Genomic DNA, 11,707 nt, shown 5'->3' with positions numbered 1-11,707 from the left:
TGAAAAAATAATAATATCAAGAAAGTCTTGCCTAATATGTTGCCAAGTGTCAGACTATAATAAAGCCATGTGTTAATCTTATTACAAATTAATTAAAATTAGGTAATAAGTACCTAAATTTTTAAACTTTACTGTTTTTTAAATAACATTCAATCTTGATAGTTATTTTAACTTTTTACAGTAATTTAAAAATTTAAACTTCGTTATTTTCTTAATGAATATATATTTGATTCAATTTTTTTCAAAATATATAGTTATATAGAGACAAAATAAAATAATAAATAAATATTTTGTCTTCCTATGTTTCGCTCTAAATGCAGGTCTTTTACATAAAGTTTTGAACTTATTTTAATTAATTAATAGTAGTAAGTAGTAATTTTTGAATTTTAAAATATCGAAGTTTATTCATGTTACTCTTCCTAAAAAAAAACACACTATTCATTTCTCTCCAATTTCAAACACAGGAAATTATAACTCTTTTTTTTTCAATTTTAAATAATTTAAAAAATAATGCTGGATATTTTCTTTATACGTGGAGCATATAACTTGAGTTATTTAATTATGAATGTGAATAGTACATAATATTATATTAAATATATCAATTATGAAAAGAATTAATTTCAAATTCAAATTAAATTTTCATTTTAAAATTGAATATATTAGGAGGAAAATTAAGAAGCAGCTAAGGATTAGAACAAAATTTGTAAAATTCATATTTTTAAAATAAAGGTTTTAGCAGGGAATATTTACAAATTATTGAATCTGAGTATATAAATTTAAAGGTAATTGAAAACTGAATAATATCACACTCACAATCACATTGTGATAGATGATTCAAACTAAACAAAATTTAAATAATTGAAGACACAACTATTTTACCAAAATAAATTATATATTCCAAGATCATGGCAAGGTAATAAATTATTTAAAAAAACAATTAAATTAACAGACCTAAGTACAAATAGAAGTGGAATGTTATATTTTGTACTAATTTCAAATAAAATGCAAAAAATAAATTATATTCAAAATAATTATCGTTAAAGTTAGACATCTTAAGAATTCTGATCAAATAATAAAAATTTTAAAATAATCAAATCTATTAGGAGTAAAATTTTTGAAACTTATGTTGTAATAAAAGGATAAAATCACATATCTATATATTTTATTTTATAAAAATATGAAGTGTTGATTGGATTATCAACTTTTGGATAAATTTAACAAAGAGATAAATTTTTAACAACTATCGAAACTTCAAATTGGGAGCAAATGCATTCACACAACTTGAATCTTTTATTTATTGATTTAATTGAAATTAAATAAAATAAAAAGAATGGTGAGAATATGATGGAAAATTCCATTTAAAAAAAGGGATAAAATTTTAAGACGATATTCACAAATTAAAGACTCAAACTTCAACAACAATTTGCAAGATGAAAATATTTGGTGATCGTATTCATGTAGTTTATTTCTTTAGTTCAATAAAATTTTATACATGGATATATTTTTTGAAAAATAAAAAAATAATTAAATATTTATAGTCATTAGGTACTCAATATATTCTAATGGATTTAAGTAGATAAAATTACAATACACTCTCTATTTCATAATAAATGAATTGTTGGATTTTGGCACACAAATTAAGGAAAAAACATTAAAGATATAAATTTAAAACTTTCCATTTTTACCCAAAAAAAGAAAAAGTTGATCTTATAAACCTTTTTAAAAGTTAATTAGTTGTCAAAGCATAAAGATAAATTTTAAAAAAATTTAATGATTCACTTATTTTGAAATACCAATAAATACCTAAACAATTTACTTATTTCGAAACGAATAGAGTATAATTTAATGTAATAGTATCAGCGCATCGTGCGGGGAGATATTCTAGTTTTTCATAAATATACCTACATTATAACAAATCAGGAAGTATAGATAATCTTCGCGGAATTACATAGCCCGAGAAATTAGAGAGGCCCTGCAAATAGAACACGCCCTTCAGTTCAATAAGTCAGCCAGCTCGAGAAAAAACACACACAGAGTTAACATATATCGCTCAATTTTCACAGAATTTGAAGTTTTAAACTTGTCCAGAGTGAAAGCTCTTCTTCTTCAGCAATATATCCTTCCTTCTTCTCCACAAAGAAAGAAACCTAGGGTTTTGTTTGAAATTGTAGTTTTGGGGTAGAGAAATCAAATGGCGTGTGTGTACATTCCAGTGCAAAACTCGGAAGAGGAGGTTAGGGTAGCATTGGACCAACTACCTAGGGATGCTTCTGACATTCTCGACATTCTTAAGGCTGAACAAGCTCCTCTTGATCTCTGGCTTATTATTGCTGTGCGTGATTTATGTTGCTTGTTTTGTTACTGGATTTTTGTTTTTGTGTTTGTGAATTTGCTAGTGCTATATGTCTTTACATCAGTTTTCATGTCAATTTCTGAGCATCCATTAATGAATCTGCCAGTTATAGGGGATAAGAGCAGTTTTACAAATTTAATAAAGATATGATACATGATAAGTTGAGTGACCATCGAAGCTTCTAATTCCGTTATTTCGTTGTTGTTACTGCTCTCGTTCTGTATTCTCTTTTTCAAAGTGCTTGGAAATGCTTTATTTTAAGCTGATGGTTTATTGGAAACCTCTCTATCTCTACAAGGTAGAGGGAAGGTCTGCGTACACTCCACCCTCCCCATACCATACTTGTGAGATTAAACTGGGTATGTTGTTGTTGTAACATGCTTGATAAACCTCACGTTTCATAACATTTGATTTTTTATCTAAAAGTTCTCTGTTCTCCCCCACAAATGTATACTGGTTTTTTGCAGAGGGAATATTTCAAACAAGGCAAAATCGATCAGTTTCGGCAAATCTTGGAAGAAGGATCTAGCCCAGGTACTTGTTTATGTTTATACTGGCTGATTGACTCTGACACATTTAACTGAATTGAATAGGGATTAATCCATTCTCATTGAAAAGTCGTACAATATGTAGTTTCTGTCTTTCCTTCTCTGTAAAAGACTAATTCCTACTGCTCATTGTTATGGTGCAGAGATTGATGAATACTATGCAGATGTGAGGTATGAGAGGATTGCCATTCTAAATGCGTTAGGTGCATATTACAGTTATCTTGGGAAAATTGAGACGAAACAAAGAGAAAAGGAAGAGAACTTTATAATGGCAACTCAATATTATAATAAAGCATCCAGAATTGACATGCACGAGCCCTCTACATGGGTTGGAAAAGGTGACCATTATTTCATTTCTTTATTGTGGATATTGCTGGTTGAAACAAGTAAATTGATGCATTTTGCAGTTGAGATTTAAAATCATTTTGCTGAGGTGGAGCAATTTACATTTAATTGACCCCTGTTAGAGATAGGACATTATCTTTAATAAGGCTCTAACATATTAAGGATTTCACATTGATGTTGTGAGAAATATAAGAGAAGAATTTATTGAATTGTGTATCTACATTATTACATTGAGACCCTATTTATAGACACTACATTTTAATCCTTTATCGAGTAGGACACCACGTTATAATCCTTTTCCAAGTAGGATTCTATAAACTATTCCTTCTCCAGTAGGATTCTATAAACTATTCCTTCTCCTACTCATATTCTAACACTACTCCTCAAGTTGGTGCATACAAGTCATATCTACCAACCTTGTTATCGATGTAATTAATACAATGACCGGTGAGGGACTTGATGAAAATATCTACTAGTTGATCATTCGAATTCACAAATTTTTTAACAATATCTCCCGGGAGTATTTTTCTCTGACAAAGTGACAATTAATCTCAATATGCGTAGTCCTCTAATGATGAACTTAGGCAATCAATGATTTGGAGTCTTTGGCCATTTCATGACAAAGTGATGTATGATTTTCTAATCTACTCATTAAGGGTTCGAACTTAATCGTTGGACTAAATCGAAATTAGTGATTCACGTTTGCCGAAATTGTATTGAACCATCGAAAAAATCGAATTCTTGTCCAGCTTTCTAGTACCTCCAAAGATGTCTTAAGCATCACCCAGTTGATTCTTAGAATGCTAAACGTGTTCCACAAGCTTGTGGCTGTACCGTAATGTAGGAATGATAACTCTTGACTTCTGCTTCCTGCTCACACATGAAACATCTAGAGCATATTTACCATCCTTTTTTTGCTGTGCCTTATGGGTGAGCAAGCTTCCCTACACGCTAGCCAAATGAAGCATGAAACATTTAGAGGACTTTTGGTCTTCCAAATTGCTTTCTAGGGTCATGTGTTTGTCATTGAGACATCAAAACTACCTTAAACTATACCCAAAAAGTCGAAGATGCACCTAAACTATTGAAGTGACTTAATGCGCACCTGTACTACTTAAAAGTGAATTTAGTACCATTCTGGGATATGTAACATCACTCTCACAATAAGTGGTGTTTTACACTCGCCGCCATGTCAGCACCATGTCAAAAATTATAATTTTATATTCCTTTCCTTTTCTTTTCTTTTCTTTTCTTTTCTTTTCTTTATTCATTAACTTTTCTTATGTTAATTATATTTTACACTAATTAATCCCTAATTAACCATTAAAATCTACCAACAATTATATCTTCTTCATCACTAAACCCCATTCACTCCATCTCTCTTCTCACCGAAAAAATCATATCTGACCACCATCACCACCATTTCGTTGCTCTCCACCGCAACCATATCACCTTCAATTCCTCTTCTTCTCTCCATCCACCACCAAATATCACCACTACCATTATCATTATCGATTTTTTCTTCGCCACCACCTTGAAGTCCTTCGCCACCCACCACCAACTAATCCACCACCATAACCGGTCATTGAAGAGGTGGGTATAAAAATCAACCATAGTCTCCTTATTTTTGAATTTCAGATATTTTCTATCATTATCCAATTTATTAGTTTCTCTTTGAAAAATTTCAAGCAATATCATGAGTTTTTTTTTTCCTATTTGAAGCCATTTTAGGGATAAAAGTGACAGAGCTAGAGTCTAATTTTAAAAATTAATTAAAGAAATGAAAGAATGAAATGGTAATATGCAGTGTTCAAGGTAGTACTCCCATGGAAATGAGAAAACACAAAGAAGAAAGGGGGAAAGACAATAAGAAAAAAGGTGAAAAAACATAAAAGAATAAAAAGAAGTAGTGACTATTATGGGAATGACAAAGTGCAAAACAAATGGGCGGCGGTGTAAAAGAAATGAAAAAAATTGCAACAAAGAAGGTTGCAAAATGAAAATGAAGAAGGAGGAAGGGGTGGATCGGGAGGGGGATATCTCAAAAATCTGCATTTTGCAAAGAAAGAAAAAGGAAGAAGAAAAAAGTTAAAACAAAACACGCCTCTTTCTAAAATTATTTTTATTTTTTGTGCACATCATCTTATAGGGTGTACTAAATTCACTTTTAAGTAGTACAAATGTGTATTAGGTTACTTCAATAGTTTAAGTGTGTCTTCGACTTTTTGGTTATAGTTTAAGGTTGTTTTGATGTCTTTTTCCAACAAACCTTTAATGTGAGGTTTAGCATATCTGATGTGCTGGATTGCACTCAGGTTTCAGCAGGTTTGCTACTTCTCCAATTTCCCAATCATTAAGTGCTCTCCTGAATATTTGATTCCGTTTTGTTGACTCTATAACTATGAGGTTGTAGCACTTCTTTGCAAGCTCAAAATGTACAAATGTGAGAATATAATTCTTAAGCTTTCTTTTCCTAGTCAAATTTCATTCCAGAATTTAGTCTTCAGTCTATTGCCCATAGTCTATTGCCCATATTGATAGAGATGTTTTTGAACTGTGGCTAGAGCCTTCGTACTGTCTTCCAAACACTACACCCAAAAGTACCCACAACTTCCTCAGTTATCTACGGGTTGTGAAGGCCATATTTTCATGCTATATATCTTCTCCACAGTGCCCTATCCTCTGTGCTAAATCTCCATAACCTTTTATTTTGAAGGCTGCTGTTTTGATTGCTAAGATTCTTCAAACCAAGGACTCCCTGAATTCTTCTAAGAGTAAGGGTATCCCATTTCATCAAATTGTAGCCTTTCTTTCCTTATTTCCTTGCTTGCCATATGAATGATCTTCTCAGTCTATTGACCTTTCTTTCAACGCTTTTGGGAATAAGGAATAGGCTTATCATGTAAGTAGGGAGACCATCAAGTACTAATTTGGCTAAGGTCAATCTGCCACCCAGGGATAAGTACTGGCTCGTCCATCTTAACAGGTTCTTTTCACATATCACTTTCACCTCATTTGTCACGATCCGATTTCTCAAGTCATAACGACACCTACTTTAATCCACCAGTAGCTAAGCCAAATCATAGCCCGAAACAGGTAGTAACAGGCTAAATGGCGGAAAATTAAAGATTACAGAATTTAACATGCAAATAGAAAACTAAATAGCATCAAATAACAATGGAAGTACTAGAAGTCAGGGAAAAGAAGGAAATGTATTAGAAGAGCATCCCACGACCTAATATGGCCGGTACAACTTACAAGAGCCACTAAATCCAAAAAGAATAGAGTACTAAATAGTATCCAATATACAGGTAGTCTCGAGAAAGTAAAGACCGTCCAAAAATAGCAGGAAGAGAGGATCAACTCCGGCTTTGAAAACTCACCCTATCTCTGAATCCCCAAAAGCAAGCATGAGTAAAGTGTTAGCAGCGGCAACTCGTATACGAATCTACATTAGAAAAAGATGTAAAAGTGTAGTATGAGTATCAAAAACAACGACACTCAGTAGGCATCATCGGCCGACTTAGCTAAATCACAATAAAAGTATAATAAAATACAAGAATATAACTCAAGTCAAGGATAGGGCTAAATCCGAGATAATACTCCAAATCAACGTAAAGTGGTGAATAGACAGAATAGGTAATTTAAAGTAGATACCGACTAACTATCACCTAAATGCGCTCCTATAAGCCCAGAAAGCACAAACAAGAGAAATAACTCGATTGAGCCCCCATAAGCCCGACAGATGCAAACAATGAGAAAATGCCGACCATAGCAATTTTAAATTGTGCCCAATGTGACGATATACCTGAATCCCTCTTCTAATCATAATTGCCGGACTTGAATCAGAACTAAGAATAGAATCATCATAATAAAGTGCTGCATATAGATCATGGGTGCCAAACATGAACCGGAACTAGTAAACAAGTGCCATGAAGTAAATATGACATAAATGAGCCTAATATAATGAATATCAACGGAGCTACCAATCGCCTGACTCGAACCGAAACTTAATAATTAAACCAAGTATCATAAAGTCCCAAGATCATGATTTTCTTTCTACTCCATTTAATATGACTACTAGGTAATATAGTCAAATCAATAAGGGATGTGGTATTAACTACCAAGTCCAGGTGCGCGGTTCGAAATGTCGAAAGGTCACTTTATTCGGGTTAATAAAACTAATCGGAATTCATTAAACTGCCTAAGTCATCCCAAGGTCCAATATTTAATCTAAGTTCATGACTAAAAGGCTTCTTTAAGTCTACAAGGAGCTAGGCTAAGCATGCTACCTAGAGGAAGACCAGTAGGCCTGCTACTAGTCCTGAAAATCCATGGTAAGGCAAACACCTATCCAAACCCAGGCTTATGCTTTATAATTTCATCCCAAGGTGCTAAGTAAGCCTAGCTAGCCATAATGTATTAGTCTAATTTAATATGGGGAAAGACGGGCTGAACTCTACCCAAAAAGCTTTCTAATCGGCTAATGAATCCCATAATTTGCTAAACCGTCAATGAAGCCATAAATACCCACCCAAATCTAGCATAATACCACTCTAATATCATAATTCAGCTCAATCTAAGAGGAAACTAAGTCTAGCCTACCTGGACACCTTTGAAAACTCGAGAAAGTCCACTACGTCGGGGGATTTCCCTTTCGAGATGCCTCCGAATGCTGCCATGCTATCAAGATAATAATCACAGGTTAAGATGAGAATAATGATACTCATATTGGATATAAATGCTTAGGGTCAAAAGTCGAGCTAAAAATCCCACGTGGGGCCCGCTCGCGGAATCACACATTTGAAACCATCAACGCATCCCTCTAATCTCAAGGACCATTTACCTTAAAAAATGGGTGAAATCCGAGCATAAATGGACTCCTAAATTAGCCACAACGTAAACTAGGGCTTTAAAGCTAACCAGAGAATCAACCAAGAAAGTAAACGGAAACTGATGGAAATAATGGTGAGAAAATGACCCAAATGATGTCTCCAAATCACTTTCGGCACCCAAAGATCGATCTCCGCAATTTTCTAAGCTTTCTCGGGTTTTTAGTGAAGTTGGGACTTAAGAAAATGGAAAGGACTTAAGTTCCACACCTTTAAATGCAGCCAGGGTCCCTTCATCGTGATCACAGGACCTGTTGCGAACGTGAGCTTCACTCCGGCTTACTCATCGCGAACATGGAGGCCAACTCGCGAATGTGATGACCAATCACTTTGGTCTTTGTGATCGTGGCCCAAAGCCTTGCGAACGCAATGACCAATGACCTTGGCCTTTGCGAACGTGGCCAAAAGCTCGCGAACACAAAGGCCATTTTTGCATCAGCTGAAGCTGCACCAGCAAACTTGACAAGTTGTCAAGTTTTCGACCAGACCCTCGGGGTTCGTTTGGAACCTCGTGAACGAAAACAAACTATGCTACCCCACTAAATTCGACATTTCAGACTCAATGGCGGTATCAAAATTTCTATCCAAAGTTGTTTCGATCGAATGCGGGTTCCACACTTAAATGTCGTTTTAACCAAATTCCACCCAATAGCTCAAAACGAGTCTGGAAGTCTTGGGACCCGAAGAAAGGGCCCCTAGCCTAAAATCGACATTCTAGAACTAACAGAATTGTCAGAATTGGCATCCGAGACCGTTTGACTGAAGTTTAGGTCCGATATCCAATTCTCAACAACTAAAGTTCCAAAACAGGAATTGATTCTAAAAATCAAACGAACTGCCCGGTGACCGAACTGTCAATCCCAGCAAGTCATAAATGACTTAGGGCAGCTATGGAAAAGCTCTAAACATTGAAAAAGTATAAAAACGCTGGTGATGACCTTACATTATTCCACACCTGCAGCTCTTTGTTTTTTTGCACCTAATGGCATTCCCAAATACTTTGTTGGTATGGACAACGCAAATTCTTAGCTAGACACCGTAAGTTATCAACCTAGTTGATAGGAAAAAGTTGACTTTTCAACTAGTTGATATCAGTGTTTTGAAAAGCGAGAGGCGAAAAAAAGCGGCGAGGGCTCGCGTCACAGAAGCGAGAAGCGTGAAACAAAGCGCACACTTTTTTCCGTTAAAGCGCTATTTAGTACAAAATTTAAAAATATTAAACATGCATAAATAAATAACCAAGAGCTCAATAAATAACATAATCTTTCAATACTCAAATTAAAAAGAGAATAGATAGCCATAACAAGCATTCAAGCAAACTACTAAAATACTAAAAATCAGTCTTGTGTCTTAATCAATCAACACAAATAGAGAAACCAACAATCAGAGAAAAGTTTAGAACTTCTATTCTACATCCTATTCCTCAACAAGGATATACTGATGAACAAAATTCAGATTACATATAACAAAAAGTTTAGAACTTCTATTCTAAAAATATATACTGATAAAAAGAACTCAGATTACATACAACAAAAAAAAAAGTAAAAAGAAGAAAAACAAAGCTGAACGTCAGATTACATACAACCCCCCATATAAAAAAAGTAAAAAGAAAAAAACAAAGTTGGAAGTCAGATTACATATAGCCCAAAATAAAAAAGTAAAACAGAACTGGAAAACAGAGAAGGAGAAGAGAAATAGAGAAGAAGAAGAGAAAAAAAAGAGATGAAAAAGAGTAATAGAGAAGAAGGAAAAAAAAAAACTAGAAAACCCTAATAGGAGAAGAAGAAGAGGAGAAATAGAGAAGAAGAAGTCGCATACCTTCAGCAGTTGTTCTAGAAAAGTTGAAGCAGCAGCAATGCAGTCGTATAGTCACTTAAGGGTTTTAACTAAAATAAAGCAATAAAACCTTAAAAAGAAAACCTTAAATATCCACGTAAGCGAGCTTTTCTGCGCTTTTTTTGCTTCAGCGCTTCTCGCTTCTGGAACTAAAGCGAGAGCTTTTTTCTCGCACCAACGCTTCAAGTGTAAAAAGCGACCCACTGTCGCTTCGCTTCACGCTTAAAGCGAGCGCTTCAGCGCTTTTCACAACACTGGTTGATATGGAGTCCTGAGATGCCTCCAAAAATTGTTAGGACTACCCTTAAGTGTCTGCTCTGTAGCACACTGCCTCGCATAAAATAAGGGCATCATCTGCATAAAATAGATGTGCAATTTCTAGATTTTCTTTCCTTCCAGTTTTGGGCACTGAAACCTTTTATCCAGCCGTTTGCCTTTGCTTTCTTGAACATATATGATTGAGATCCTCCATAGCAACCAAAATAGAAAAGAACACAAAGGATCTCCTTGCCTGCAACCTTGCTATGATTGGAAAAAAACCTTTTGGTATTACCATTAATAATGAGGGAAATTTCACATTTGAAATGCAAAACCTAATCCTTGTACTACGAAAACCCATGCCTTTTAGAATTTAAGAAGGAAATTCCAATTAACATGTCATAGGCTTTCTCAATGTCTATCTTGCACAAAATTCCTTGTTTCTTCTGTTTCACCCTGGAGTCTACCAACTCATTGGCCAATAGTGCTGCATACATCATCTGTCTACTTTTCAGAAAAGCCATTTGATGCTCATCCATCAGCTTTCTTATCACTGTCTTTAGCCTTTCAGTTAACAATTCAAAGATGATTTTGTAGATCCCACCTATTAAACTGATTGGTCTGAAATAGTGTAATTCCACTGCTCCAGGTTTCTTTGGGATTAAAGCTATGTAAGCAGCATTAAGCTGATTGGTCTCGAAAACACTCCTTTGGTGGAAGTTCTGAATGGTCTTGAAAACACTCCTTTGGTGGAAGTTCTGAATGGTCTGCATCATATCTTCTCTCAGGGTATTCCAACAGGACTTAAATAAACACATCGTAAACCCATCCATCAGGATCAGGTGCTTTATTTCCATCACTCTGCTTTAAGATCTTTAGGACCTCTGTTTCTGTGAATGGTCTTTGAAGCCATTCATTTTCTTCCATAGTTATTGTTGGGCAGCCTCCCAAATGAGAGTCTGGTCTCCATGGTTCCCAACCTATCAATTGTATTATCCTGTGAGCTGTTGGCACTCTTTGAAAAAACCTGGTTTTTTTTATCTCCTTGCGTCAACCATAAAGTTCTGGATTTTTGTCTCCAGTTGGCTTCTTCATGCTTTGCTAGAACTTTCAACTCCACCAGTATTGTTTCCCTAATAATCACTTCATCTTCAGAGAGATTCCTTTCTTTCTTCTTGGGCCTTGTCAAGTTCAGATAGCTCCTCCAGCAGACTATTTTTCCTGTTAGCTAAATCAGAGAACTTCCTTTTGCTCCATTCCTTCAACTTTTGCTTTAGTAGTTTAAGTTTTACCCCTAATCTGTAGTCAGGGCAGCCTTCAACTCTAAAGGTACTCCACTAGTATGTAGCTGTTGTTAAAATTTGGCTAAATCAGAACTTTCCAGGGGCTGAATGGATGTTATTTAACCAGGGTTCTCAAACTTCTGATCACCCCCCCCCCCCCCCCCCCCCCCCCCCCCCCCCCCCCCACACCCC

At 35.0% G+C, this 11,707-nt stretch overlaps 1 protein-coding gene across 2 annotated transcripts in view; it reads left to right on the top strand.

Annotated features, from left to right (window-relative positions):
* The first annotated feature begins 1,927 nt into the window (after positions 1-1,927).
* The window catches only part of LOC107877992 (protein CTR9 homolog), a 51,317-nt gene continuing 41,537 nt past the window's right edge, over positions 1,928-11,707 (top strand). For both annotated transcript variants that reach the window (XM_047393555.1, XM_047393554.1), the window contains exons 1-3: positions 1,928-2,332; positions 2,821-2,887; positions 3,045-3,239. In XM_047393555.1, coding sequence (XP_047249511.1) covers positions 2,192-2,332; positions 2,821-2,887; positions 3,045-3,239 — 403 coding nt within the window. In that variant the 5' untranslated portion in view covers positions 1,928-2,191. The remainder of the gene's footprint in view (positions 2,333-2,820; positions 2,888-3,044; positions 3,240-11,707) is intronic.

The sequence above is a fragment of the Capsicum annuum genome, chromosome 7 (genome assembly GCF_002878395.1).
Source record: "Capsicum annuum cultivar UCD-10X-F1 chromosome 7, UCD10Xv1.1, whole genome shotgun sequence".
In the NCBI taxonomy this organism is placed as follows: Eukaryota; Viridiplantae; Streptophyta; class Magnoliopsida; order Solanales; family Solanaceae; genus Capsicum; species Capsicum annuum.
The sequence above is the reverse complement of the archived record's forward strand: the minus strand, read 5'-3'. Positions and strand labels throughout refer to the sequence as shown.